The 27,964-nt window shown below is 54.1% G+C and overlaps 2 protein-coding genes across 6 annotated transcripts in view; one reads left to right on the top strand and one right to left on the bottom strand.

The window, feature by feature from the left end:
• Window positions 1-156: 156 nt before the first annotated feature.
• Window positions 157-5,886, top strand: CBARP (CACN subunit beta associated regulatory protein). Of its 3 annotated transcripts, none has more exons than XM_031604196.2 (10): window positions 157-323; window positions 1,329-1,400; window positions 1,799-1,944; window positions 2,068-2,129; window positions 2,336-2,501; window positions 2,587-2,761; window positions 2,874-3,002; window positions 3,078-3,285; window positions 3,371-3,554; window positions 3,740-5,886. In XM_031604196.2, exons 2-10 carry the CDS (start codon window positions 1,353-1,355, stop codon window positions 4,902-4,904), a joined length of 2,283 nt encoding a protein of 760 aa, XP_031460056.2. In that variant the 5' UTR covers window positions 157-323; window positions 1,329-1,352; the 3' UTR covers window positions 4,905-5,886. The 3 variants fall into 3 exon arrangements, with proteins under 3 accessions (XP_031460056.2, XP_031460057.2, XP_089982338.1); XM_090126212.1 differs by having other exon boundaries at window positions 158-323; window positions 3,371-3,491; window positions 4,081-5,886; XM_031604197.2 differs by lacking the exon at window positions 2,874-3,002.
• The window catches only part of STK11 (serine/threonine kinase 11), a 35,338-nt gene continuing 13,172 nt past the window's right edge, over window positions 5,799-27,964 (bottom strand). For 2 of the 3 annotated variants that reach the window (XM_031604198.2, XM_090126213.1), the window contains exons 6-10: window positions 27,819-27,946; window positions 19,929-19,986; window positions 13,013-13,206; window positions 7,388-7,621; window positions 5,799-6,274 (exon numbers count right to left, since the gene is read on the bottom strand). In XM_031604198.2, coding sequence (XP_031460058.1) covers window positions 7,413-7,621; window positions 13,013-13,206; window positions 19,929-19,986; window positions 27,819-27,946 — 589 coding nt within the window. In that variant the 3' untranslated portion in view covers window positions 5,799-6,274; window positions 7,388-7,412. The other variant, XM_031604199.2, reaches the window with a different exon arrangement.

Genomic DNA, 27,964 nt, shown 5'->3' with positions numbered 1-27,964 from the left:
CTCCGCGCCCGGCCCGGGCTGCGGGTGGGGGCGGCGCTGCGGGGCGGGCGGGGGCGGCGCGGGGCTCGGGGCCGGGCGAGCGCGGGGCTGCGGGACGGGCTGGGCCGGTGGGGGGCGCGGCCATGCGGGGTCGGGGTGCGGGCGGCGCCGGGGTGCGGGCCGGTCCGGTGCGGGCGGCCCCGGTGCAGGCGGGCTCGGGGCAGCCCCGTCCCCACGTGACGCCCGCACCGCGCGGGGGCGGCTCCGGTTCATTCATAAATCCCGGGGCCGCCCGAACCGCACCGAACGCAGCGGCGGCGATGGAGCCCCGGCCCCGGCTGTAGGTGAGTGCCTCGCTCCCGCCGCTATCGCGACAGCGCCTATCGCGACAGCCGGAGCCGGCTCGAGCGGCGGGAGCCCGCCCCGCGCTGCTGCGCTCGGAAGCGCCGGGGGCTCCGGGGCTGCTGTCACCGGCGCCGCGCGCATCCCTCCCGCATCGCATCCCGCATCCCGGCCCCTTCCCTGCCCCGCAGCCCCCGCTCCCCGCCCGCTCCACGGGCAGATCCGCCCGCCGGGCCCGGACCCCGCGGAGGGGGGGGTTGGAGGGGGGGGCAGCGCGAGGGCAGCTCGGGGTCCGTCCCCGGGCACAGACAATGGCCGCGCTGTTCCCGCCGGGTCGCCATGGAGACGGAATTCCTCCATCATCGGCGATCGGCGGCGGCGTTCCCCTCTCGCCCCGGGCAGGGGGTCCCCGCGGTGCCCCCCCTCCCCCCGAGGTGCCCACCCCCCGCTGGAGGCTGCCCGGGGCCGGGCGGGATCGGGGCTCTCCCCGCCCCCCGGTGCCCATCGGGGCCGGATCGCCCCCTCCTCCCTCCCGCCCCCGCCGCCAACCCCTCCCCGCTCCATTCACATTTTTCCCTGACCCCATTTCGGGCGCTTTGCCGCGCCCCCCCCTTCCCTCCCCCGTCCGCAGCGCAGCCCCCGGGTGAGGAACGCACGGACGGGGGCGGCGGACACGCGGCCCGGGGGGGCTCAGCGCCGTTCCGAGGGCTGCGGGGTCCGCACCGCCGCAGGGCCGGGACCCGCTCGTCCGTCTGTCCATCCGCCCCCGCTGACTCAGGCGCTGTCACAGCGCTCGGGGCACCCACCGCCCCCCCCCCCGGCCCCACCCCCGCCCCTCCCTCCCGCTCCAGCCCCGACCACACCCTCCTCCATCCCTTATCCCGGCCCTCCCCTCGGTCCCTCCCTCAGCTCCGCGGTGCCGGGCAGGGCCGGGCCGGGCAGGACCCCCTCCCGGTACCACCGCCCCCGGCCCCACCCCGCTCCCCCTTTGTCTCACACCGGCCCAGGACGTAGCCGGGTTGGATCGGACCATGAACGATGACCCGACCCCGTGGGACAACGCGACGGAGAGCAGCACGGTGAGCAGCCCCGGGGATGGGGATGGGGTGGGAACCCAGGACGCGGCTGTAGCACCGGGTACCGGGATGGGCACGGCAGCATCCTCCCCTCTGCCATCACCCAGCTGGCAGCCCCTCCCCTGCCCCGCTCAGCCGCTGCGGACACGCGGAGCTGTGGGGCTGAGCGCGGGGGTCCCGTCCCCATTCTCTCTGGGCGTGCTGCTCAGCCCCCTCCCCCCCCCGGGCTGCGGTTGCCGTGGTGAAGGCAGCAGCAGGCCCGGGGGCGGCGGGGGAGCGCACGTCTCAGGGGAGCAGCACGGCAGCAGCCTCCGGAGGGGCCCCCGTTCCCCAGAAAAAAGTACGTGTGTGTCCCCCCCCCTCCCCCCGCACAGCATCTCACCCCTCCCTGCCCTGCGCAGGCGCTGCCCGGCGAGGTGTCCCCCCAGGATGGCTATGTGCTGCTGCTCGCCCTGCTCTCCATCTTCATCGGGGGAACGCTGGTGCTGCTCTCGGGGATCCTGATCATCTGCCGCCGCTGCTGCGAGGCCGAGCGCCGCCACTCCAGGTGGGTTGGATGAGCCACGTTGTGTCCCCAAGGCCGGTGGCACCTCGTGGCTGTGGCACCCATTGTGGTGCTGCTGTGGTTCGTTATGGCACGGGGCAGCTCTGACCGGCGCTCCCTCCGCAGAGCCAGCGATGACCCTGAGAAAACCACCACTACGTACCTGGATGACTCGCAGCAGGCCCAGGGTGAGCATTGGGGATCGCTGCCCACCTGTGATGCTGCTTCCAGGGGAGGGTGGGAAAGCGGGTCCTGGGCTGTCCCCTATTCACTGCGTGTCCTCCAGGCTCTGTCCCGGCAGCCGGCACGCAGCGGTGCAGTGAGTTCACGCAGCCTCAGCTGTGCCACTGTGGGGGGGGGGCTGTTGGCTGAGCCCTCCCTTCCCTCTCCATAGATATCACTATCAAAGTGGAGGACCCTGAGTGCCTGTCGGCCTCCAGCTATCGTGATGCAGAGAGCGAGCGGTTCCTGTCCTCCAGCTCCTCCAGCGCGCGCCGCGTCTCCTTCAACGAGGCCGCGCTGTATGAGCAGGGCAAGAAGACCCAGGAGAAGGGGCGGAGGTGAGGGCTGGGGGCCCTGGGAGGGAGGGGAGGGCTGTAGGTTGTGGGGTCGCCCCCTGACCCGCTGTGCCCCCCCCCCCCCCAGGTACACGCTGACAGAGGGGGATTTCCACCACCTGAAGAACGCCCGCCTGACGCACCTCCACCTGCCACCACCCGCCCTTAAGATCGTCACCATCCATGAGTGTGAGTCCAGTGAGAACAGCCTGGCCATGACCCCCCGCCGGCCCCCACCCAAACCCGGCTTTGCCATCTTCCAGGTGGGCACCGGGAAGGGGTGGGCATCACCTGGGGTGGGGGGCTGAAGGGTGGCGTGGGGATGGGGCTGTGGGCACAGAGCTCTGTGCAGCCCCTGATGCGCTCTGCCTGCAGCCCCCTGGGGGGGCCGTGCCGCAGCCTGGCCACGCCGTGTGCCCCAGCTCAGCGCTGCCCGGGGACACCTACAACTCCACAGCTGGAGGGAGCCCCGCCACCTCCTCTGACTCTGGGGAGGGCCCTTCGGTGAGTGTAGGGCCAGGGTTGTGCATGGCTGCTCCCGGGGCTGAGCCACCACTCACGACCCCCCCACACCTTCAGTTTACCGCAGCGCCAAGGAGTGGGAAGGGGCCAATTGTGGGCAGTGCCAGCCCCGGGGATGCCCCCCCAGCCCCCACGCAGGGCCCGGTGCTGCAGTTCTTCACCCGCCTGCGCCGGCACGCCAGCCTGGATGGGGCCAGCCCCTACTTCAGGATCAAGAAATGGAAACTGGAGAGCACCCAGCGGGCATCCAGCCTGGACACGAGAGGTGGGGGCCGGGGGATCCGAGGAGGGGGGGGGGCTGTGCCCCTCTGCAAGGATGTGACTGTTTTTCCCCTCCCTCACCCCCGCAGGGTCTCCCAAGCGCCGCCAGTTCCAGCGGCAGCGCGCAGCCAGTGAGAGCATGGACCAGGAGGATCGCGACCCCCACCAGACCGACATCATCCAATACATCGCCCACACCGACGACGTCGCCTTCCACCCCGCGGGCGGCCCCTTCCTGCCCTCCCCCAGCAGCCCCCCTCCCTCTCTCGGCAGGTATTTTTCAGTAGATAGAGGGGACTGGGATGGGGGCGGCGGCCCGTGCATGGCGGGGGGGTGGGGGTCCCACCTTTAGGGGGCGACGGGTTCGGGTGGGGGTCCGCACGGTGGGCTCCGCATCGCAGCGATGGGGGCCGTCCCTGGCGTGACCCCGCCGCCCCCCTCCCGCCTCTCAAACTCAGGTTAGAGCCGGGCGAGGACAGCCCCAGCGAGGCGGCGGCCCCGGAGCAGCGCAGCGTCGGCCACGACATCTGGAGCCTCCGCGCCTCGCTGGAGCTGTACGCCGCGTCGGAGCGCAGCAACGACCAGGACTCGGTGCGCAGCGACGGAGCGGACAGCGTCTCGTCGGGCGGCGCGGCCCCCTGCCCCTCCTCCTCCCTGGACGAGGCCGAAGGCCCCGAGGAGAAGCTCTGGGCCCGGCCCAAGGCGGAGGATTCGGAACCCGGCACGCGCAAGCTGCTGCAGATGGACAGCGGCTACGCCTCCATCGAGGCGCCGGGCCGGGGGGGCGAGGAGGGGCCGCCCGCGGATCAAACGGCGTCGGAGAAACGGATCTGCTTCACCAGCGCCGGGCGGAAGGGCACCATCTTCGAGAGCTTCGAGGGCCGCGAGCCCGGCGAGGAAGAGGAAGAGGAGGACGAGGACGAGGAGGAGGAGGAAGCGCGGCGCGGCGCGGTGGGCGGGGGGGGTCCGATGCGCACCCACAGCCCCCTGGCCTGGTCACCCTACGGGCAGATGCTGGCGGGCCGGGACGCGCCGTCGCCGAGGAGGGATTACAGCATCGACGAGAAGACGGACGCGCTGTTCAACGCCTTCGTGCGGCACGACCCGCAGTTCGACGAATCCCCGCCTCGCGGAAAACATCGCTCCCGCACGCACCTCCGCAAGCAGTGGCAGCACGCCAAGCAGTACAGCGACCCGGGGGTTCGGTACCCCGCGTTGGAACGGCACCGCACCCCTCTGCGCCGCGGGGACAGCGCCAACTCCCCGCTGGACGCCCGATTCCACGGGCCGCTGCCCCGCATCGTCAGCGCCGGGGACGAAGAAGCGGCCGAGGCGGAATCCGGCGCCGCTCCGCTGCCCGAACCCGAGATTCAGGTGATCGTGGAGGAGCCCGGAGAGGAGTACCGGACCGGGCCGGAGCGCGGAGGCGGGGAGGAATGCCCCGGACCGGGGCGGTGCGCGGAGCCGCGTCCCGACGCGGAGCTGCTGGACAAGATTGCGGGAGGCATCGAGGAGCGGCTGTACGGGCATCTGCGGAGGGAGGCGGAGGGGCTGCGGGCGGACACGGAGAGCGCGGTGGTCCTAACAGCCGGCGATGCCCCCCCCGATCGCAGCCCCGCGTAGGGCGCACGCGGTGCGGGTCCGCGCGGTGTGCGGGGGGCTGAGCCGAGCCTCACCGCGGGGCGGCGTCGCGCCGGCAGGGCGGGGGGCGGCGCGGAGGGAAGCGTTCCGTTCCGCAGCCGCGGTGGTTCCTACGAGCAATAACGGCGCTGTGCCCGGAGCCGGGAACCGGCACGGAGCGGGGGGGGCGGCCCCCGTGGGGCAGAGCGGCCGTGGGGTGAGGGGCCGCCCCCCCTGCCCCCCGTCTTCTCGCCCTTCTGTTCCCCCTCCCCGTCGAGGAAGGCGATGTTTCGGGTCGCACGGCGGGTTGGCGGTTGGGGTGGGGTTTTATTGGGGTGTTTGTGCTCCCAAGGACGGGTGGCAAAAAAAAAAAAAGGACCGAACTGCCCCACATCGACCCGTGCGGCGGTACGGGGAGGGGGGCGGGTTGGGGATTGGGGGGGCGGCGGTGCCCCCCCATTGCATGCGAGCACAGAGGTCGGGCCGCGCCTTCCCCTCTGCAGAGCCTCTGCCCGAAGCACCACCTCCAACTCCGCGTTTTTAAGTCTATCAATGAAGGAAAAGAAAACCAAGCAAACCAAAACCAAAGGCTGTGAGTGCTGTGAGCGCCGTCCTCACCGTGCGGATCCCCACCGTTCCGTTCCCCCCTCCCCCCTCCCCACACTCCTTCAGGTTCAGAGGAAGGACAGGAGCCCACCTCTCGCTTTTCACTTTATTATTGGTTTTTTTTTTTTCTTAAAAAAAAGAAAAAAAAAAGGAAAAAAAAAAAAAAAAGACGCTGAACGCACCCATTCCCTTTTCCGAGCCCTTTACAGCATGCAGGTTTAATAGAGTTTTGCTTTGTCTTAATAACCTGGGTTGGTTTTTTTTGTTGTTGTTGTTGTTGTTTTTTCCTCATCTGGTTTATTTTAAACACATCACGATGTGTAGGAATCTCTAAATATACCGCAAATATAAACAAAACAAAAAAAAAAAAAGAGGAAAATATATAATATATAACAGTAGTCTAAAACATAAAGTGCACGGCAATGGCTTTGCACGACTTCTACGCAGCCAGGGCGAGGGGGGGGGGGGGGGGGGAGAGGAAAACCCCCCAGCCCCGCTCATCCCACCCTTCCATCGTGAAATTAAAAAGAGAATCAGTGTCTTGATTGGCAAAGAGTGATGGGGAGGAGGGCAGATTCCAGCCCCCCCCCCCAGGCTGGGGTCCTCCATCCCAGGTGGGCTGTGGGGGCTCCCCGCAGCGCTGGGCTCCGGGCACTGTCCATAGCGAGGGGCTGGGGGGGGGGCAGGGAGGGTTCCTTGGTGGGGGGGTCCTCGGTGAGCACAGGCTGCCCCCAGGAGACGCTGAGCGGGGGGAGGATGCTGGGATGCTGTGGGAGAATGGGAGAGAGGGGTCAGGATGGCCCAACGTGCTCCACAGCCTGCTGAACCCAAAGGAAAAACGCAGCCCACAGAACCCCAGCTTTCTGCTCTCAGAGGTTTGATGGCACTGAGCAGAGGGCAGCGTTAGAAGCAGGCAGCCTCCAGCCTGGCAGCCCCCACCCCATATAAATAGGAGCCTCAACCAACCCTGGGACCCCCCCCCCAGGCAGAGGGCTGAGCCCTGAGCAAAGAGCAGCTGGGGGGCAGCCAGCAGCTATGGGGCAGCAGAGCAGCAGCTCCCCGGGGAGCCCCAAGCAGAGGCATCCATCCGCTGGCTGGCAACGCAGTGCCTCCCCACACAGGTGACTCACTCCTATCCATGAATTAAAGATTAAAGCCGAGTGCGGGTCTGACAGCTGCAGGGGGGAGGAATGGGCTTTTATTTCTGGCTTTTTTTTTCTTTTTTTTTTTTTCACACCACAAAGCTGGTCGTGATCCAAACAGATAACACAGCCTCAGCCCCACGGAGCGCCGGTGACGAGAGTGAGCGTGAGGCCGGGGGTGGATGAGCACTGAGCATTGACTCATCACTGCCTCATTTATGAATGAGGGGTGGGAAGGAAGGGATGGGGCTGCGGAGGGAGCCGGAAGGATGAGGGGGGAGCGGGGAGGGTTCAGCATCCCTGAGCATCAGAGAAAGATGTGTGTGTGTGTGGGGGGGTCTGGGCACAGCTGTGGGCAGCACAGTCCTACAGCTGGCCCTGGAGAGCAGGGGAGACCCCTGGAGCAGGGGAGACCCCTGGGGAGGTCCAGTGCTCTGCTGCAGCCTCCATACATCACAGCTTTGCTCCCTGCCTGCAGGAGGGTGGCAATGCTGGGAGCAGTGAGGTGGAGAATGGGGGTCCCGGTGCCAGAGGAGGGGGTGATGGGGCACAGAAGTGGGTCTGACTGTAGCACAGGGGGGGGGGTGAGGACAGAGCAGAGCCACGTGCAGGAGCGCTGCAGGACCCCCATTGGCACAGAGGGGGGGGTTTGCACCTCCCCACGCTGCAGAGCACCAGGCAGCGATGCTGGCAGCATGGAGGGGGCTCACCCCCCCAGCCCCCCACCCCGACCCATACCTGTGCAGAGCGCGATGCTCCCGGCTCACTGCTGCTTGCAGGTGGAGAGCTTGCGGATCTTGCTGCTGGCAGAGCAGGCCTTGCGCGAGGGGTTGGAGGAGGCGCTGGCCCTGCGCTCCGCCTTGGATTTGGTGCTCAGCTGTCCCGGCTCCGTTCCGTTCATGCAGATGGCCTTGGGCAGCCCCCGGCCACGGCTCTGCCCGTTCTGCCCTGCCTCCTCCTCAGGCACCTGTCCTGCAAGGGAAGGCAGCGTGAGGCCGTTGCAGCGCTCGCCCCACGTGGAGCACCGTGGCCATCCTGTGCTCTCCCAGCAACCAGAAGAGAGAAGAAGGAAAGTGAAGGTAAAGGGTGAGCAGGTTTCACAGTGCTCCAGCTGTGGAAAGGCACTGCCCTGCTGCAGGGATGGGGCACAGCCCTGTGCCCTGCAATGGATGGGGTCGGTTTGTTCCAGCCACCCCAGAGCAGCTCTCTCCCTCTGCCCAGCTCAGTGCAGTGACTCAGCACTGGGGGCACAGAGCCCCCAAGAGAGGTGTCGCAGTGCTGTGCAGCTGGTGCAGGCTCCAGTCACGTTGCTGTACCTGGGGAGTGACAGAGGGTCTCTGACCAGGGCAGGAGGGGCCCCGCCGTGCTCCCACTGCTCTGCAGCCCCGTGGGGCTGATGGAAGGGCTCGTCAGGTCCCCCTGCTCCCCCACCCCGGATCCAGCCACGGCAATTTCCTTCCACCAGGAACGTCACGCTCCAGGGCCCTTCAGTTATGACTCAGAGGTTTGAGTGGAAGCGAGAGCTGTAAGATGATTATGTATAATTTTCTTTAAAGGATGCTCCATCCTTTCTCCTCCAAGGCCGAGCGCAGCATCAGCTCCATCCGCCAGCTCTCACCCCATGGCACGGGGCAGAGGGGGCACTGGGAAGGGCTGGGGATCCCCTCTGCATGCTGTGTGCACACAGGTTCTGCTCCTTCCTGCTCCCCACGGGGCAGCGCATCCCACAGCACATCCTCCTCCTCCCTGGGTGGAAGTCATTCAGAAACATGAGGGGACATCACTGAGGTCTCTTGGTTCAGAGTCATCTTCAGCACTTACCTCAGCCCCAAAAAGCTGCAGGGATCCAAAGCCCCAGCCCTGCACCCACAGTGCCAGCTGGGGGCTGGGTGCTGCAGCAGAGACCCCAGCACCCACCCTCAGAGCACAGCTGGGCACTTATCCTTCCCCTCCCTCGGCCGGGCTGCTCTGCTCAAGGCAATGAACATTTCTGACTGGGGAGGGGGGAAAATATCCCAACAGTTCCTTTCTCTTTTGTGTGCCTATCCCCTCCTCCCAGCAAAAAGAACAATCCCAGGAGGCCGTTATGGATGCTGAGGAGGGAGGACGAGCTGCAGGCTAATTTTACCTCCTTCACCACTGACAGTTGCTGACGTTCAAATTAATGAAAATAACAATTCAGCATAGGATGAAATCTTGGCAACTGCCTGCCCCCGCGGAAGCCGTGGCCAGCGCTGCGTGCGCGAGCAGCCACATCCTACCGACCATCATCAGCCCAAGGCTAAAAATAAGAGAGAGGGGAGGGCTGAGAGGTGGTGAGCACGCGCATCCCTGCTGCCTCTCACGGCTCTTAATGGCTCCATCCCGCTCATTCAGGCACAGAAAAGGTTCCAAAATAAAACCGTGGAGATCTTTTGAATCACCGCATTTGTCAGAGGCGCACACAGGGATGCGCGGTGAGAAACGCACCTCCCCGACACCAGGGTTTGTTTTCCAGCCTCAGAGCCACTGCTATGGGAGGGGACACAAAGCTCAGAGCCCCACACAGCTGCCACGGGGGGAGCAGAGCAAAGCAGAGCACCTGAACACAAACACAGCACCACAGCAGTGAGATGCTCCCAGCCCTGGTGAGCAGCTCCATGGGGAGGCACGCACTGCTCTCCCCTCTGCTGAGATGTTTAACACCAATTGAACCAGGGGCACGTCATGTTTAAGGCTCTGCAGAGCTGCATAAATCTTTCAAGAGCCCTTTAAGAATAATGGCACGTTCTCAGAACCCCTTCTTCCTCTGAACTAAGATTTAATGAGGTTTCCTCCTCCCCTCCCCACCTGAACACCCACTCCTGTGAGTCAGGCATGCTCCTGCGCTGCCTGCCCAGCAGAACAACTGAACTCACCTGTCACTTACAAGGGGGCTGGCTTCTTTATTTTTACTTTAATACGGTGGCACTGTTAGAAATGTGACACTGGGATAGAGCTGAGCAACGTCAAAGGATCCTGGGAGAAGCCTTGGGAAAGACTAATGACAAAGTATCCTCTGTGTGAGCTGCCCCTGCTGTACAAACTGCACAGAGCATCCTGCTGGGCTCCTCCTCACCCCACTGCTCCCACAGGGAGTCTACACCAGCCCTGTTATCCTTTTGTGGTGTTTTGGCCAAGATCTCTTTAAAATAAGGCTGCTAAGCAGCTCTGCAAGCAGCCTTAGGTGACTTGTCTGCAGGAGAAAACTGTATCCTGTGCTCCAATACTGCCTGTGGTTTGGGAACACGAATTCACACGTGTTCACACTGCCAAAGACTCCCTGTGACAGCTGCTCAGAGAGCAGCACCGCAGCATACAGCCCAGAGAAACCCTCCTCCTGCTGCACAGGGATCCCTGGGGCTGTAGCCAGACTGCAGGGTTTGCTGTCCCCCAGGAACCCACCTGTCAGGGAGCATCCAGCTCAGTCCATGATCGCAGAACATGCAAGTGCTGGATGAGGGTCTGGAGACTGGCTGGTGGAGGGTGCTTTCTTTCACTGCAACCCATTGCAAAATAGCTCTTGAAATAACTGGGAGGCTAAAACTCATCACCATGCTGCAGTTAAGTGACACGAAACAGCATTCAGCCCACCCAGCCACTGTATAATATGGGAAGTATTGGTCTATGGGGCCACTACTGAACTTCAGCTCTCTTACCCCCTCTGAAACAGCACATCTCCATAGAGAATTCAAACATCTTCCAGTAATTTGCCTGTCGTCTTCTGATTTGACAGCCCTCACTTGGGTTTAAATAGCACTGTCTGCATGAGGAGCATGTAACAGCACTGTTCCAGAGGTGGGCAGAAGCACCCAAGCAGGGGAACATCACCCCAGCATAGGCGTGGGCACCAGGCTCCTACACAGCAGGCACTGCTGCATGGTGCACAGCCCCAGCTCCCTGAGCAGGAGCAGCAGCAGGGAGGTGACACAACAACGTGCAATGCCCAGCTGCAGGGCTGTGAGGCAGAGACTGAGCAGCAACCAGAACGCTCACATCTGGCCTGAGCCTGCAGGATGTACAATCACTCTAATTTTCCAAGTCTTCCTAAGTTTCCACTTTTTAATCATAAAGAAAAGTACAAATCAAGCAGCAACACAAGCTACTCAGCACTGCAGGAATTGAAGAGAAACCAAACACTTCAGCTAGAGTGAGAAGAAGCAGGATTCTGTGGGGCAGGTCAGCAGGAGCAGCCTGGGGCAGAGTAACCGCCTTTAATGTAGGTCATGTAGAGTTTTCCTTCTCAGCCAGCCTTTGGTTAAAGGCACCAGCCATCAGCTCAGGCCTCTGGAAGCCCGAGAGGGCAGTGCTCTGGGGCCTAGGCTAACCTTCACTCCTCTTCTGTGCCTTTTTCCAATGGGAGCATAGCTTCTTCCTGCACACAGCTTGTCACGGCTTCCCAGCGCTCCGCTCTCTCCTCTACGCCCTGCCTCAGCTTCCTGCTCTGCAGCTGGGAATGCACAGGGAAGCAACAGGGCACTGTTAGAGACATGCACAAGCTTATTTCTTTATGCTGATGCCAAAGCAGCAGCAACAGACCATCCTGTGGGCTTTTGGCTTCGGCTGTGAGCTGCAGCAGATCTGCTCTTGCAGCTTCTCAGCCAGCAAGCCTGGCCCTCCAAGGGAGGTTATGGGCAGACCGAGCAACTGTACCTCTTTTCCTTTCTGAAGCAGCTTCAAGAGGTGGAAAACGTCGAGTTTAAAATATAAAATGGGGCTTTGAGTGATACTCGTTATAGCTTTTTCAAGCCCAGGCATTTTTTCACACCTTGAGCACTTGAACATGAGCTGTCGCTGGCAGGAGCCCTTGCAGAAGGAAATGGGTCACCCCTGACAACACAGAGGCACCTGGCAAGTCCTATTCTGTACTTAGCAAGGCCCTAGCAATCAAGTGCATGCTTCTGAGAGCCTACCACATTTTTTAAAAGGATGCCTCCTTTCATAAAGCCCCCATAGGCTAAGAGGGAAGGTCCATCTCTGGTCACACTCTAGTAGAAAACCCTATGGGATGTAATAGAGCAAAGGACAGAGCTCTGCAGGTCACCCAGCTGGCAGCAGGACATCATCTCAATTAGAAAAGGTTATAAATTACCCAGTTGTCACCAGTGAATCAGCACTTGGAAACACATCTGCTTCACTTTGATGTGGCTCCCTTCATCTCAGGAGGCTCCACCTACAACCACATACTACCCATGTGTCTGCACAGCTGAGCAGAGCCCAGCTGGGGCTGGCATCCAGGGGTGACACCCAGCACAGGGCCCAGTGAGCCTGGCTCTAAGCTAAGCTGTCTCAGCTCTTCTCCCCTTGGAAAGCTCTGCCAGGAGGGGCAATTGGGGTTCTCTCAAAGAAGTTTCAGGTATTCCCAAAGGAGTTCTGGGCACAAGGAGGTTTATTGCTATTCAAGGCCTAATGCTTAATTATTCTGTGCTCGTGCTTCAAAAAGTTTTCACCTAACCAGAAAATGAAGAGAAAAAGCAGGGCCTTCAGGTATGAGAATCCTGCACAGGTAAAAATCAGACTCACTGAGATCCACAGAAGCCAACTGAGCTGTCATTAAGGAAGAAACCAAAGCAGCGTGGTTAGCCTTAAGCTACAGAAACCAGGGCTTTCCCTGTGCCATGGAAAGCTCAGCCAAATAACTCCTGTCACGCCGTCATGAAGTGAATCAGCACTGCTGCTATGAGAGCTGGAAAGCTGAGCTTTGCCTTCAGTGGCAGCACGGAAATGCTTTCAGTCTGCTGCTCACAAGTGCAGAGGGGGCAGAGAGAGAATAGAGCTCAATCACCACCACTCTCTAAAAGCCACATGGCTGAATCCACACCCCCCTCTACTTACTTGGTTGGCTTACCTTAAAACAACAGGAAGTCCCCCCATAAAGAAAGGGACAATTCTAACACTGAGTTACCAAGACTAGAGCATTTAAAAAAAAAAAGGCTCAGCACAAGGCTACAAGCACCCTTCTCTCCCAGATGTGCCATCTATTCTGAACACTGAGTCATTTCAGGGCTGTGCTCCAAAATAACTCAGTGAGTCTAGCAAAGCCAACCAAGAGAATTAAGTGTGCTTGAACAACAGTTCAGCAGGAGCAAGCTATTACTGGATGAAGGAAGGAAATCAGCAGATGGGCAGCACACAGGAAGGGACATCCTGGCTGATTAAATAAAGGACCAAAGCATCCAGAGCATCACGGCTCACTCACTGAGTCATTCACATCACTTAATAATCAATACTCTCTTCCACTGCCGAGAGGATGCATTCAGATCCCAAGACCTTTCCTAAAAAACTTTAAATGGACAAAGGAAGAGTCACCTCTGTCCTTCTCATCCCAGCATCATTCTCTCCTACCTGGTACTGTGAAGTCCTGAGTGTAGATGATATCATCTTCAATGTCATACAAGTCATCATCTTCGTCCTCATTGTAGCCATGCAGATCTTCCAGATAAGGCACCGCCGTCATACTTCTCCACTTGTCCTTTGTTTCTGGGCTAGGAGGTATGGGCACCAGAGTCTCTGCCTGAGCATGTTTCTTACGAAACCAACTACAAAGAGTCCAAGAGTAAAATTTCATCAGGACAGCTTCACTTTTCAGAAGGCAAAAAGAAATCCTCAGCAGTATGGGATGACCCCATTCCACCCCGATTCAAAGGTACGTGGAGTTAGAGAGAACTTCCAAGGCAACATCATGCCACTGCAGGTAGAGCATATCCACGGTTCCCACATTCAGAACCATCTCCTGAACACAGTCTGGTTTCTTGGTGGGCACTGATATCAACCCCCTCCCCCTTGCACTGTGGGCTGGATGCCATTTGAGCACTGGGACCCATTCTTCCTGGTCTTGCACAGCAAGAAAAGAAACAATCTCATCATATCAACTGCATCTTGCTAAGTGCTGTGTGGACACCACTAATCTGCACAAAGGGACACAGACCCTTCCACAGCAGGAGGCAGCCTTTTTTCCCCTGCTCTTATTTCCTACTGTAGGCCACCAAAGTGTGCTACCTTGGAATCAACTGAAAACACCCCTCAAAAAGCAGAGAAAGCTAAAAATATCACTGTCTGTTCACCTCTTGCAAAAGTGGCATTCTAATAAAGTCACTCAGCAAAAGGAAGGAGTTAGGAGATGAATGAAAGCATAACTACTGGGATGAAACAATTGGGATTGAAAGGAGGGATGGACCTTTGCTCAAAGCCCTGCCTCACAGCTGGGACCCTCCAGCATTCCTCTGCAATGAGATTGAATTGTGGAGAGAGGCAGCACCTTGCCTCTTGCAGTACCAAAGAGTGAGGCAGTCCCTGCTTCAGCAGGTGAAGTTCCAACAGGAAAGCTGTTGTGGCTTGTCACTGAGCACGCTGCTGTCATGCACAGAACCACATCTGGCCCTTCCCTGCTCAGTCTGCATGGAGGAATGAGCCCCAGTCGTTGGGAGGTCAGCACATCCCAGCCAGACACTGACAAGGATCCACCAACGTTCCTACAGCAGCAGCCTGGTGAAAGCAGCATCTTTGGGAAGGCGACAGAATGTGTTAAGTTTGACCTCTGGTGCACAGAGCAGCATTACAAGAGCGAAGGAAAGTTCAAGAAGCCAACAGGACCAGCATAACTAGATTTGGACCAATGGTTTTAGCAAATCCTGTGGCTGGCTTCCTTAGTGATGAGCATGGCACACAATGCTCCTAATTTGATCATTTGATTTCCTTTCCTTGGGAGACTGCTTTCATCAAGGAACTGACTGCCAAGATAGCACACATCGCCTGGGCTGACCCAGCCTGGCAGGAGCATCCAGCACAGCCATCAGCTATTCCTGCCAGGGGCACTGGAGCTAAAGGGAACCAAACTAAATGCCAGGGACCCAAAGAGAATGGAATATACTGGAGAAATGAGATCAGAATGACTGCCAAAGAAAGGAATATTTTAAAGGGAGAAAGCCTACAAATCTCCAGCAGCTGAAATGCAGCAAAATAAAAACACTAGCTCTGCCTCTTTCTTTCCTTCTGTCCTACTTACCAGGAGAGTAAAAATAGGTTTTTATTAACAGCTGAAACCTGAATCACTGTACTCCAGTCATAATGATCCCATCCTCCGGGAGGTGATTTCAAATACTTGCATATGCATACATGGTAATGAGGCTATAGAGTGAGCAGAGAAATTCATTGAAGTTCTAAGAAAATCAAAGACCTCTTGGAAGGAGCCTCAAGCAATTCTTTATGGAGTAGCAGAGCATTTCCTGGCAAGCAATTTTCCAGTAGGGACAGAGATGCTGCTCTCTACACCGGCACTAAATGTGATTAGTGAAGATTTGCTGCTCAGCTGAGGACCACAGGCTCCCACAAATGCCCTACTCTGGCTCAAGGTGCTGCTGACCACTGGCTGAGCCACAGAGCAGCTTCGTTCCCATCAGTGCTGTGGATGGAACTGAGCACTCCCTCACTGCCTTCACCAACACAAGAACACAGCCTGGGTCAGAGCACTGCTGACAGAGTGTCTATTTCATCATTTATTCCCAAACAATTTTACCAGTGATTTCTGAGTCAATTGCACCAGCACACACAGCAACTTACCTAGTGTTACAGCAGGCTGCTGTTTAATCAGTTAAGGGAAAATAAGTTTCTGCAGATCTCAGAAGCACTGCCTGCAGCCTGTGAGGCTGTTTTAGCCTCTTCCAGGCCTTAAAACTGAGCAAAGGGAGCAGCAGCAGAGATCACCTCTCACTACTTTGCAAGCTTGTTAAGAACGCCTGCAAAGCGTGGGCTCTGGACAGCAGCACAGCATTCATTGTGAACCTGCCAGATAAGAAGCAGAGTCCAGACAGAGCTGCTATGATCTACAGGGAGCTAAGATAACAAGGGTCAAGGGCTGAATGAAAAAAAAGGATCTGGGTCAACCAGTGCTTCTTGAGTCTGTCTGCTTTGCAGCTTCCCAGCTCGAATTTTATATCAGAAGTCATCACACTGCTCTTCTCAAGTTCTGGTATAAGCAAGGTTAAAATAAGAATCAGTAAGCACAGCTGCCTCTTCCGAATGCTTACAGCTAATTCACTTCCCATTCTAGGCCACAAATATTTCAGTTTGCTTGTTTTGGATATGGACAGTCTTCTCTGCAAGCAGATGTCAGGCTGCAGATCGATGTCCTGCCAGCGAGGAGCAGCTATGAAAGCTTTGCCACCTCCCATGGTGCTGCCTGAAGGCTCCAAGCTTACAGAAAGGTCACAGTCACCACAAGAAGCAGCCAACTGCACGTCTGCCCTGCTCAGCAGACACACAGCACGGCCCCTGCAGCCACTGCTCCAACTCCTGGAGCAGGAGGTGCTCTGCTCCTCAGATCAGTTTCATAAAAAAAAAAAACAACACCAAAAACCAAACAGGTAAGAGAAGCAGCTCCCCCCTCACTGATGGAAGACCCAAAGGTCACAGTTCAGACTCCTACGGAGAGAGGAGAGGTGTTCTGTGCACAGATGGAGACTCACTTTCCTTTCACGCAGCAGACAGCCACGTTACGAAACTGATCTGCAAAACGTGGGCAGAAGAACCAAAGCCTCCCTCCCTCCCATGTGCCTGCCACAGGGAAGTGAAACAGACCCAGGTGCCTGTGCAGGAAAGGAAAGGAAGAGAGCTCACATCGCCAACACACGGAGAGATCCCTGCATGACACCACAGCAAAGGGGTGGAAGAGTCCAGAAGTACATGCACCACAGGGCAGGTTAAGGAAAACCCCTCCAAGTCAGGCACAGAAGCCAAGGAGCAAACTCAGCATCTGAAAAGGAATCCAGACAGACAGAGGGGGTTCCCCAGAGCTGCAGTGCACAGGTATGCAGCACAGCCCAGCACCCAGCAGCTCCGTGTTTCCAACCTTTGAGGTGATCCTGGAGTCAGGAGCAGCACAGCATGTCAGCAAGCAGCGCTGCTAACAAGAGTTGGAGGTGCCTTCCTTTCCTTGCTATAAACTCTTGCAAACGTATCTATGACTGAACAAATTATGTGTGACACTTCTGGAGAAGGAAGGCAAGATGGTTGCCTTGGAAACAGGGGACAGAGGTAGAATTCTGCATCCACTTCATCACTTTAAGTGCTGCAGCAGGGTCAGTGAATTAGTTACAAACTGCAGTGTACAAGCATTAAGCCCTTCAGCAAAGGCACGAGGTAGAGAGCAGACCATGAATGATCTGCAGGGAGAGGGCTGCTCTCTCCCTGGCTCTCAGCAGCACATCCTCACTGCTCCACACCCCCACCCAGGAGTACACAACAGTCATGGAGGTGAACTAAAAGTGTCACTTTTCATTGAGCATCATCCTCCCCAGATCCTTCTGGGAAAAGCAGGTTTCAAGGCTTGTTCATTGTTATTCAGGGGTCAGCTTCTGGTGGTTCAGAAACTTGGATGACAGGCTAGGAGAGTTTTAATTCATTTCAGTTTACAAATCCTGGGTCTGCACTGCATGCGTTGCTTTGAAATGCTTTTCAAACCTTCAAGAAATGGGCTGGGAGAAGTTAGCTCAGTCCTGCTGAATTACAAGAAAATGCTGAAACATGAATTTCATGCGAGAATTCAGCTGCAAAAGTGAGGAGAGGAGGAAGGCAGCTGGCAGATGCAACACTGAGCAGATTCTTCCTACAGAATTCTCCAGATAGGGCTGCCACTGCAGGGGAAAAGCATTGAGAATAGCTTTGAGAACAAAGGGAGGAACTGATGTGCTTTGCCCCATCAAGCTGCCTCCAGCAGCTACAGTGCTTCACCAAGCAGCACTCAATTCCTGCTCAGCATTCCCCACGTCCACTGATAAAGCCTCATACCCTCAATGTTGCACCAGAAGAGAGGCATCACTGTACAGAAGGAGAAACTCAGCCATCCATGCAGCTCAGGAGGGCTAAGAGGAGTCCAGAAACCCAAAATCATTGCTGAACATCTCCCTCCACCCCAACCAGATGTCTACAAATTCTAGAAATTAAGGCACTTTCTACCAAAATGCTTTCCCAAAACCCTCTGACAGTATCTGAATGACTGCCTGCTGTCCCTCCAATTGCTTTGTTCGGTTTTAAATAAAGCAGGGTTTGGTTAAGCTAAGGGCAAAGCTTCTATTTAAAGAAGCAAAAAAAAGGAGAGAACTGAGCCGGATTCTTTAGCACAGTGCTGCCCCACAAAAAGGAGATGGACAGCCACATCCGAAGCCCAGGGCTGCAGGCTCTGCCGTGTGTGATGTAATTATTAGGATGCCACAGCAGGAGGAAGGAGGCAATTACTAATAGGGGAGAAAAGCCTGTTAAGAAGCACTGGCTAAGCTCACAGAAAACTAATAAGAGTCTAAACCTTGGAAATGCTCCTGTGTTCACAGGTACAGACTCTCTTCAGTCTCTATTGGTGCTATGAGATTAAAGCCTCACCAGCAGCAGCTGTGCCCAATTAGAAGGCAGGCTGTGCCCACACAGCACAGAGATGCTGCTGCCCCCCATGCCAGGAGCACGCTCTACTTCCTCCTGCTTGCTACCTCCAGGCAGGGTCTCCAGAGAAACCTCTTGGCTTCAGAGCTGATGCAAAAGCTCCCTGCTAAAACCAGGTATATAAGGAGCTGGGTAAGCAGCTCAAATCCTGGCAGACAGTAACACATGAGAACCACCTACACTGGCCCAAGCTTAGGGGCAGCTCAGTGCAGCACCTGGACCCACAGTATTGCTAAGGAACAAGAGCTTTTGGCATTTGTGTTTTCACTGCAATACCTGCTAATCTGCTCCACAGGGTTAATTCCTGCCCTGCTTCCTCACTGTGCTTACTGACAAGGCATCAGCTGGAGCTCGTGGCAGCTGCTCACCACTCAACATCACTGCAATGAGCACAACTACTTCATTACAAAGCACCACAAAGGGATACAGTGCTTTGCTGTCTAACTTGAAGCTCTCTAGCCCTCAGAGGAAGATGGCAGAAGGACTCACTAACAGCAAGAGCTATTGTTTCCAAGATCAGCTCTATATGGTGTTTTTAAATGCTGTGCAGCATTTAAGAGGCCAGCCCCAAGCAGTGTCTTTTGTAACCCACTATTTTACTGGGAAGCATGTGCATGGGGAAAGGCACTCTTGAAAAGCAAATGCCTGCTCCTATCATCTCCCAGACCCAGTGAAACAACCAATGCACAGCACCTGGAGACGATTAGAAGACTCTGCCTGACTGCTTAATTAATTACCCAGGCAGCTACATGAGGCTTGCCCCCCCCCCAGCCCCTTTGATCTTTGCAGGGACAGTTGCAGCTGCTCCTCTGCAGAACACCAGTGCAGTTCAAGCCTGTCTGCTTCTGTTCTACAGCTCCTGCAGACATCTCCCATGCCATAACAGCTACCAGGGATCGTCATCTGACAGCACACTGCTACCCACTGCCACTTTTTTTTAAAGAGAAACAAACAAAAAAAATAAAAATAGTGCTCTTCCTGCCCGCAGGCAGCACAAAGCAGGCCCATTGCCTTACAGGATCAGAGCCTTGTTTTTACAAGGCTCCCAGAAGCTTTCTGGGCAAGCTTGTAGGCAGGACCTCTGCTGAGCATCTGCGGTCCAGCAGGCAGCTCTGCATGTCCTCAGAAGCACTTCCTATTCAAACAGGAGATAAGCTAATGCAGCCTCCGCGCTGAAGCATCCTTATGATGCTTTTTTGTTCTTGTACTTTTATCCGCCCAGGAAATCTCTGCTCAGAGGCAGCATGTTCAAACAGATCCTTTAAAAAAGGGAAAAAAAAAAAACCTCAGAGATAACGACCTCTCCCCCCCTATTCCCCCCTCCCAGACAAAGGCAAGGATAAAGCAGAGGATTTGGGGGAAGGAGGAGGATGACATTAAAGAGAAAAAGAAAAAATCCCATTGTCCTGGAACATACTGATTCCATATGGAGCAAATATGAAGGGATATTTCTGTCACCAGACTGTCCAGAAAACCAACACATTACTGAAACCAGCTTCAGGGAACCCCTGCTCCATCAGTGCTAGCTGACCTCTGAAACAAATTACCCAGAACCCTTAATTATCAAGAACCAGTCACACTAGGAACATATTTTCAACATATTCATTATTTACTCGTTAGCAATTCAAATGCTCTAACCGGATGCTCTAATAGGAGGGGAAAAAAAAGCCAAATGGATGTTGCCAGAGCTCCAGCAGAGCTGGAGGAAGGTTATCTAGTGACTTCCATGTGTCTGCTGTCAAAAGGAAAAATGAGTTGAGAGCAATAGCATAGGTACATTAGCATAAGAAGCAGAAAGAGAATGACTAATAGGAAGAAGCTGAACACTCACTTGTGCTGCCTTATCTGCTGTATTGAAAATCTCTTGGCTGGGTCGTATTCAAGCATCCCTGAAAAGGAGAAAAAGTCCAGGTGTGATCACAGAGGCTCTCAGCCAAGCTGAAGACGAGAAGCATAAAGTGCTGCCCTTCCCTCCCACCACCCTGCCCCCGTGCCTGGCCCTCCTGGCAGCTCTGGGCACTTTTACCTGCAGAAACATTTGTTGCATCAGCCCCAGAGAGCTCAGCACAAACCCCAACCCCAGTGCTGACTCCTGATCCACCTGCAAGGTGGATATGACCTTTCCCTCCTTCACCCTGCAGGGACAGACTGGTACAGCCCCAGATCACAAGCCCAAACGTGTCTCCAGGCAAGGAACAGCAAGACTTTGCATTTCACAGGTAACACTATTGAACTTTCTTCTGTGGAAGAGCCCAGGCCTAAGGCACGACACATCCATCTGCTCAGCATCCCAGGAACTCTACAGTCCAGTGATATTCTAATCTGGAAGTACAGCTGGGGAGAACTGACACAAATGATCCTGCTGCCCATCCCATCATCCATCCTTCTGCCTGAGCCAGTCTCGATTTCTGGCACCTGTTGCTAGGATCACTGGGATTAGGGTGAGGAGAGGGGAATGTGGAGAAAATAGCTTATCTGTATTCTCCCTGGAAAAGAAGGAGGTGGATTCCTTATAAAGCAGACTTATGAGATGCCCACTCTGCTCCACGATCTCAAAAAAGCTTCACAACTCCTCAGAAGTGAGATAGGAAATTTTGCTGTATTTTTCAGACTGTTCATTGGGAACTAATGAGAATCATCCAGCAGAATCCAAAATCCCTCCAACCGAGCTTCCAAGAATATATTCATCTAACGGGTATTAAACTCTCACTGCTATACACTGCAAGCAGCTTTGCATCTGCTGGATAAAAGCCTCTCGCTGTTCTTGAAGCACCAGCACTGGTGAGCACGAGGAGAAGGGCTTTGGGAAGAGGGGAGAGAACAGGAGCCTGCAGTGAGCTGAGGAGAATGGAAACCAGGAGCAGAACAGAGCTCTCAACAGGAGAGAAAGAGGATGGGGTAACCTACTGTGGAGGGCCACTGTAAGGACACAGTGGACACACAGGGACAGGAGGCATCTTCAGATGAGCACCTGGGAACAGAGGGCTAGAATGAGAATCTGCCATTTAAATAAGAAGCTGCAAGGGCCTTGCAGATGGGATTCTGCAGTGCTGCTGAGCAAAGGTATTAGAAAAGAGAAATCAGTAGTGTGTGGTCAGAGCTGATTAGCAATACCTTCCTCATCAGTTCAGTCTGCATCACATCACTAACAGCAACAATCCAGGGACAACTGCAATAACACCACCAAAAACAGGAAGCCACCACTGTGAGTACCTATGCTTTTGCAAGGCTTGAACACTCCAAACAAGTGCATGCTTAAGGAAACAAGCACATTGATAGCCATTTTTTTCCTCCTTACAATGAGATTTTTTCTTTTCCCCCAGCAGACAAAGAGTTTCCTTCGGTTCAGTTTTAGCCTGTACCCCCACATGCCCAACAAGGATGCAGAAGTCCACCACCTGCTCCTAGAAGCACTGAGCTGAGTCTCAATTCCAAACCTGACAGCAGGTTCCTTACACAGTGCTCTTGGAGCAGCCACTTCTGGAGATGACATGAAAGGGTTGGGAAAACACGTTGTGAAAGCCTGGTCCACTGCATCATACCAAACCAAAGGGATTTTAGAAAGCTCATAGCTGGGGAGCCAGCTCACTGCCATGTCTGCTTACCTAAGAGATGTTCAAGGCTAGAGAACATGGCAGGAAAAGGTACAGTGTGAAAGGACTGATGTTATTTTCCCCTCAGAAACCAACATGCTGTTTCCCACGGCAATCTGAAAAGATTTATCAGTGCTGATGACAGCAGGAATAGCTTTAAGCAGATGGCATCACTATTGATCCACATTATATCACTGTGATGGAAGTTAAGAACAACCAACCATGGGAAAACTTGCTGGGTGCACCACAAGCATCTGGTTACCTGAACTCAAGGCACCAGGGCCTTCAGCATTCAAGGCTTTAAACAGAGCTTAGCAGAAATGCACTCTTGCCTTGCTGAGACCACAAAACCCACCGCAAGGCTACGTCACACAGCTGAGCTGACGGGAGCTACAGCAACAGCTCCTTGCTCAAGAACCCTCAGCCTTGAGAGCACTTCCTTACCCTGGGTATTTCCTCAAGCAGAACAAAGCCTTGTAAACAAGCCATCAGCAGACCAGACTGCAACTGGACCAGAACTGGGAGCACGTAGCGGGAGGTGGTTGGTGACAGTGCCAAAAGCTGTACAGCTCACTTATGTCTGCTGTAAGGACCACAACCAAAAGTGTATTTTGAGATGGACTTAAGGGAAGAGCCAGAGGCAGGGAAGAGACATTTGAACCACCCACAGCAGAGAAAGGACTGATCCTGAATCTTGCTAGCCTGCAAAGTGCTGCAACAAGCACAATACAACAGCAGTGTTGTTCCATAGGGCTAATTCCAAGTTGTTTCCTCAGCTGAGCCATCATTAGTACAACAACACTCGAGAAACTCCCCCAATCCCAGTTAAAGTGAGGCTGGAAAGGACCCTAAGGATCCCACACTGCACCCTCCTGCTCACAGCAGGCTCCACCTGAGCACATCATCCAGGACTGTGTCCAGTGGGGCTTCTAATTTCTTCCTCCAAGGATGTCAGCCCCACTTCCCCCCCCCCAGACAACCTGCTCCAGCACTCAACCACCCTCACAATAAAGGAGTTCTCACATTGAAGTGAGATTTTCCCTCTTTGCTTTTCAATTTCTTTCCTTGCAAAGTGAGGAGAAAGCAGTTCAGAAGAAAAAACAAAGCAACTCCTTTTAAACTAAATGGGCTATCAGTAAAATTATTAGACAGTAATTTGACAGTAACTTTACAGCTGAGCTTCCAAGGGTTTTTGTTCATTTGTCTAGAGACACTAGAGCTGGTATTGGCAAGGTTATCATATCAACTGAACCAGGTCAGGACTGCTCTCCTACACTGACTCTTAGACCATATTTCAGGAAGGTGTTTTTGGAATCCAGTTTCTCAAGCCTGGGATAAAATCCTGCACACTCCAGCAGATACAGCTACAAATTCTTCATAGAAACATCATGTGCAGTGGTACCACCCCAAGGCTCTTCTGATTAGTTTGTGCACACCAAGGAACGATTTCTCTACAGGAGCTGGAACAGCCTTGCATGCAGCTTGCTTTGGATGGAGGAAAAAAATTGTGCATTCTTTCAAATGCTAAAGAACATCAAGGCTAAGAGAAATGTAAGGCACTGATTAGATGGAACTGGTGCAAACAGGATAAGGTTCTGGGGTAAGTTATTAACAGGGGTCTGATAGCACCAGTCACAGAGTGTTTGGGTGAAGGGCTGTATCGTTACCTTGCAATCAATTAAAAAGGCACAAATAAGGTAAACGAGCAACAAGAAAGCTTCCTTTAAGGAAAAGGACTGTATTTGGGGCAATGTTAGAAAGAAAATAGAACATCCAATCATCAAAAATGTACATTGATGCGTTCAGCTGTGACTCACTTGCAGCGGGCCTGTGGCCGAAGTCCTGCGATTTCATCACGACAAAACATCATGTACTGCTCACCAGGCAAAGCATCACGAGCATCTGCCCACAGTAACCACACAAACTCTCTACCATTTACGGTAAAGATCTCCATGCAGATTATCTGCGAGTGGAGAAGAGAGGCTGCAATGAGGAGAATCTTTGGGAAGATGCTTTGCTTTCAAACCTCCACCCCATGGGATTCCAGCAGGACCTGCTGTGCCCATACATGGGATGTCATGTTTGTTACAGCAGTCTCAAACCCCTTTCAGATTCTGCCAAGGGGCAACGTGAACACCAGAGACCACAATCCTGTTTGAGCTCCTTGTCACAGACCGCAGCTGACACATCTCAATAATCCTGAGCAAGCATGCTGTTACACTGTGTAGAAGGGCTGCTTAGAAAGCAGGCAGCACAATCTGAAGTATGTTCATTCAGAGGCAGGAAGAAATCTAACAGCTCGAGTTTATTGAATTCAACCTGGGTTTTACTTCAGTCTTTAACTCGGCAACTGCTTTAAGCCATCAATATAAAGCAGAAAAAGCCCAATTTGTGAAGTGAGATGGATTTTTCTCCTCTCCTTCATCCTCTACAAGCACAACCAGGTGTCCTGACCAGAAATTGCTCTGCAGAGGAGCCTTGAAAAAGGCAGGACACTTCATGCCGGATGGTTACAGGCCCAGCTCAGGGGATTCCCTGTCACTACTGCACTAAAGCATCCTATTGTCATCAGAATGCATCCCTGAAATTTAAGGTTGCAGCAGTTGTAGGGAAGTGAGAAAACAGAATGCTGAGAAGCCAGCCAACTCATCGCCAGTCACAAAACCAGCTTGCAGCAGAGCCTGGACATAAACCCAGGTGTTTAATGCAGAGAGTGCAGTCTGAAAAGTTCAGAGAAAGCACTAAGTACATTAGAAGAAAAGGAAAAAAGCTCACCCTCTGCATTTTTTTTTCTTTTTGCTCAGAAGTGAACTGGACAGGAGTCAATAAGTCACATGCAGATGCTGACAGAAGGACCTTAAGGCTATTTGCAGATGCCTCCTGACTGCAGACACAGAAGGCAGAACAGTACCAACCCCTTTCCCATCAGCAAAGAGCACAGCTAAAGCTTTGTTTCTGATTATGGGATAAGAAGAGGGGCAGCATCCCAACTGGTTGGTTGAAATACACTGCCACAAGTCAAATACTACAGAAGTTTTAGGTCCCCTAAATTCTGCTTTTTCTGCAAAGTGGAACAAAACAAGGGAAAAAAGTAAAACACTGCTTCAAAAGTGGTCAACAAAAGGACAGAAAGCCTTAAGAAGTAAATTTCAGCATTTGTTTCGTGGGCAAATTGCCACAACGGTCAACGTAACTCTTATAGCCAGAGAGAAAACAAGCACTTTGCAGCACAGTGAATTCTCCTCACATTAAGGACACAATGAACGCTCCCAGCACTGCAGAGCGCTCCAGAAGTTGTTTAGAAACAACACAAAGGCAAAGTATAATCTACAGTAAGACAGAGCTGAGCTCAGGGTGTCTGTGCTGCTATATGAAAGCATCAGCCTGCCACTGAACACCTGATCTGCAGCCTTTGGATCCCATTTCAGCCTGCTGCAGCAGCAGGCACCTACCAGGAAATGCAGATGTTCTGGAGGAAAAGCATGAACCAAATAAAGCACTCCAGTTCTGCCAGCACAGCTATGCAGTATCACCCCTGCAAGGCTCAGCCCTGGTGCTCAGTGCCATCAGGCTCTGTTGGGAGCTGGCTGACACAGTTGCTGAGCCACCCTCCATCATGCTGGAAAAGTCATGGCTGTCCCCATGGACTGGAAAAAGGGAAATGTCACTCCTGTTTACAAGAAAAGGAGAAAGGAGGACCCAGAGAACTCCAGGCTGGTGAGCCTCACCTCTGTGCCTGGGAAGATCATGGAACAGATCCTCCTGGAGGACATGTTAAGGCACATGCAAAATGTGGAGGTGATTTGAGCCAGGCAGCACAGCTTCACCAAGGTAAAGTCACACCTGACCCATTTGGTGGCTTCCTGTGATGGAGTGATGGCATCGGTGGACAAAGGAAGGGTACCTGATGTCATCTACCTGGACATAGAGGCAGGTAATCAGAAGGAAAATCAACTTTTTACATGGGTAGACAGTGAAAAGACAAGGGAGAATCACCTTAAATTAAAAGAAGGAAGGTTTAGATTAGATGCTGGGGGAAGTTTTTCACTGAGAGGAGGGCAAGGTGCTGGGAACAGCTGCCCAGAGAGGCAGTGATACCTCCTATTCCTGGAGGTGCTCAAGGCCAGACTGGATGGGGCCATGAGCAGTCTGATCTAGTACTTGATTTAGCAGTCAGCAACCCTGCCTATGGCAGAGGGGCTGGAACATGATGATCCTTGAGGTCCCTTCCAAGCCATTCTACGATCCTAGACAGAGGAAAGCTTATCACACCAGGCAAGAATAACAGCTTTTGCCAGCTTCACTGTGCAGCAAGTGCATACAACAAGAGGAGTGGGAGAATGTTCTGAGGTGGACTGGAGGGAGGACGGCAAAAGGAATCTTATTTCCTACTGTTCTGGAAGAGCCAAATTGGTAGAGACAGATGGCCATGTGCCCTAAGTGAGCTCCTCTGCTACCAGGTGCACTCAGCATGCATCTCTGCAGCACCCAAAGGCAGACAGCAGCTGGGTGGAAGAACTGACTCAAGCACATTTTGGACAGCAGCATTGGCTGCAAGGCTCCTTGTTTAAAGTGAGGCAGAAGGAAAAGTTAGAGAGTCTGACTGAGTCTCATCCAGGGGATGGAAAAGCAACAAAAGGGAATTGTTCTGCTAATGGAGAAGAGCGGTTTGAAACTATCAGTATCCCAAGGACAAGAAAAGAAAACAACCACCCTTCCTCTGGGGATGATGCTAAGTGCAACTGTGAGGCTTACCACAAACTTCATCTGTTTCTGCTGGATGCTTTAGAAGACTGCTACCAGGCTAGATGAACCTTTGGATTTACTCCATTTGGACAAATCCTGAGTTCATAAAGAGCTGCTGTGCTTTGAGCCAGCATTTTCAAAGCAAACACCACAGGTAGATTGGGACATTGCTGCCTGGGGCACAGAGCACAGCAGCCAGAAGTGCTGGGCCTTCATTTGTAGCCATATCTGCAGCTACACCTGATGCAATAGTTTCCAAAAGCTGCTCAGGCCAGTCAATGCTTTGAAACATGTGTAGATTACTTATTTCATCATCAGTACAGGACCAGAGGAGCTAAGTCAGCCTCAAACAAGGAGGCTCACAGGGATTCTGCACTGCAGAGGTAGAGAAGCCAGCCATTTGTAGGATAAATAAAGGCTGTGAATGCTCTGAAACTTTGCAGCAAGCCACAAACTGCAGCAGCACTGTGCTGTCCTCAGTATGGTTACAGCAGACAGCCCCTGGTTTAGCAATAAACACCCATATCAGGAGCTGACCTGATGACACTGAGGACAGCAGGAAGCGAAGCTGACTCAGCTTCCTCAGTACCCCATAGCCACTCACCCACACTCATCCCCAACTGCTTGCAAGAATGAAACAAAATAAACCAACACTTGAAACGACCAGCTTCATTTCGTATTTGAAGCCAGACCCTTCTTGAATGGCTGAAGACAAAGGGAAGTGAGTAAACCTGTGCTGAGGAATGGGGAGCATACTGCACCTATTCCTCTGGCGAGGCAGCAGGAACTCTGACCAGGATCTCCCACATCCTACCTGCTGCTGCACAGCCAGTGACTGGAAGAAGAGCACACAAGCAACCAATCCTCTCCTCCTACCTAAAAGGTGCTATTCCTGTCTCTACCACAGGTTCCAGCCACTTTGCTCCAATATCTGCAACTGAAATTTTAAGGGAAGGGAGAAGACAACTGGGATTAAAGCACTTAGAGGAAAGGCTGATGAGAAAGGACACCAGAACCTGAGTACTTGTTATTTCACAATACAGAATGCCTGGGCAAGGAATGTAATCAAGTGTCCTCACCTGTCATTTTAAATTTACCCTCATGAGCTTTATCTTCAGATTTAAAAGCTGCTTAGAGCACAAGAATCCATGTAAGAACCCACCTTACAAAGTACAGTCCACCAAGGGTTTAGTGCATCTCAGGAGAACACCAGTATTCAAGATCTTTGTCTTACCCCAAAACAAATAAGCCTACCTCCCTTTTCAATAGGATCCTATACCATCACAGAATACTCAGAACAAAACTCCCCAACCTTTATGAGCAGAGCATGTGCTGCACCTCTAAATTTTACCCATTCACTCTGAGCCACCTGGGAGACTCACCTCTCAATAAGTCTGAGAGTGGAGGACCACAATCCTCTGGAATTGTGAAGTCACCTTTCCCGATGTTTTCAAATAACTTATATATATTATCCCCTTCAAAGGGGTATAGACCCGTTGTAATGTTGTATCTGTAAAGGCAGAAGGAG

Source organism: Phasianus colchicus, chromosome 28, assembly GCF_987193195.1.
Source record: "Phasianus colchicus chromosome 28, bPhaCol1.hap1.1, whole genome shotgun sequence".
Lineage (NCBI taxonomy): Eukaryota > Metazoa > Chordata > Aves > Galliformes > Phasianidae > Phasianus > Phasianus colchicus.
This window is presented reverse-complemented; position numbering and strand designations above follow the sequence as displayed.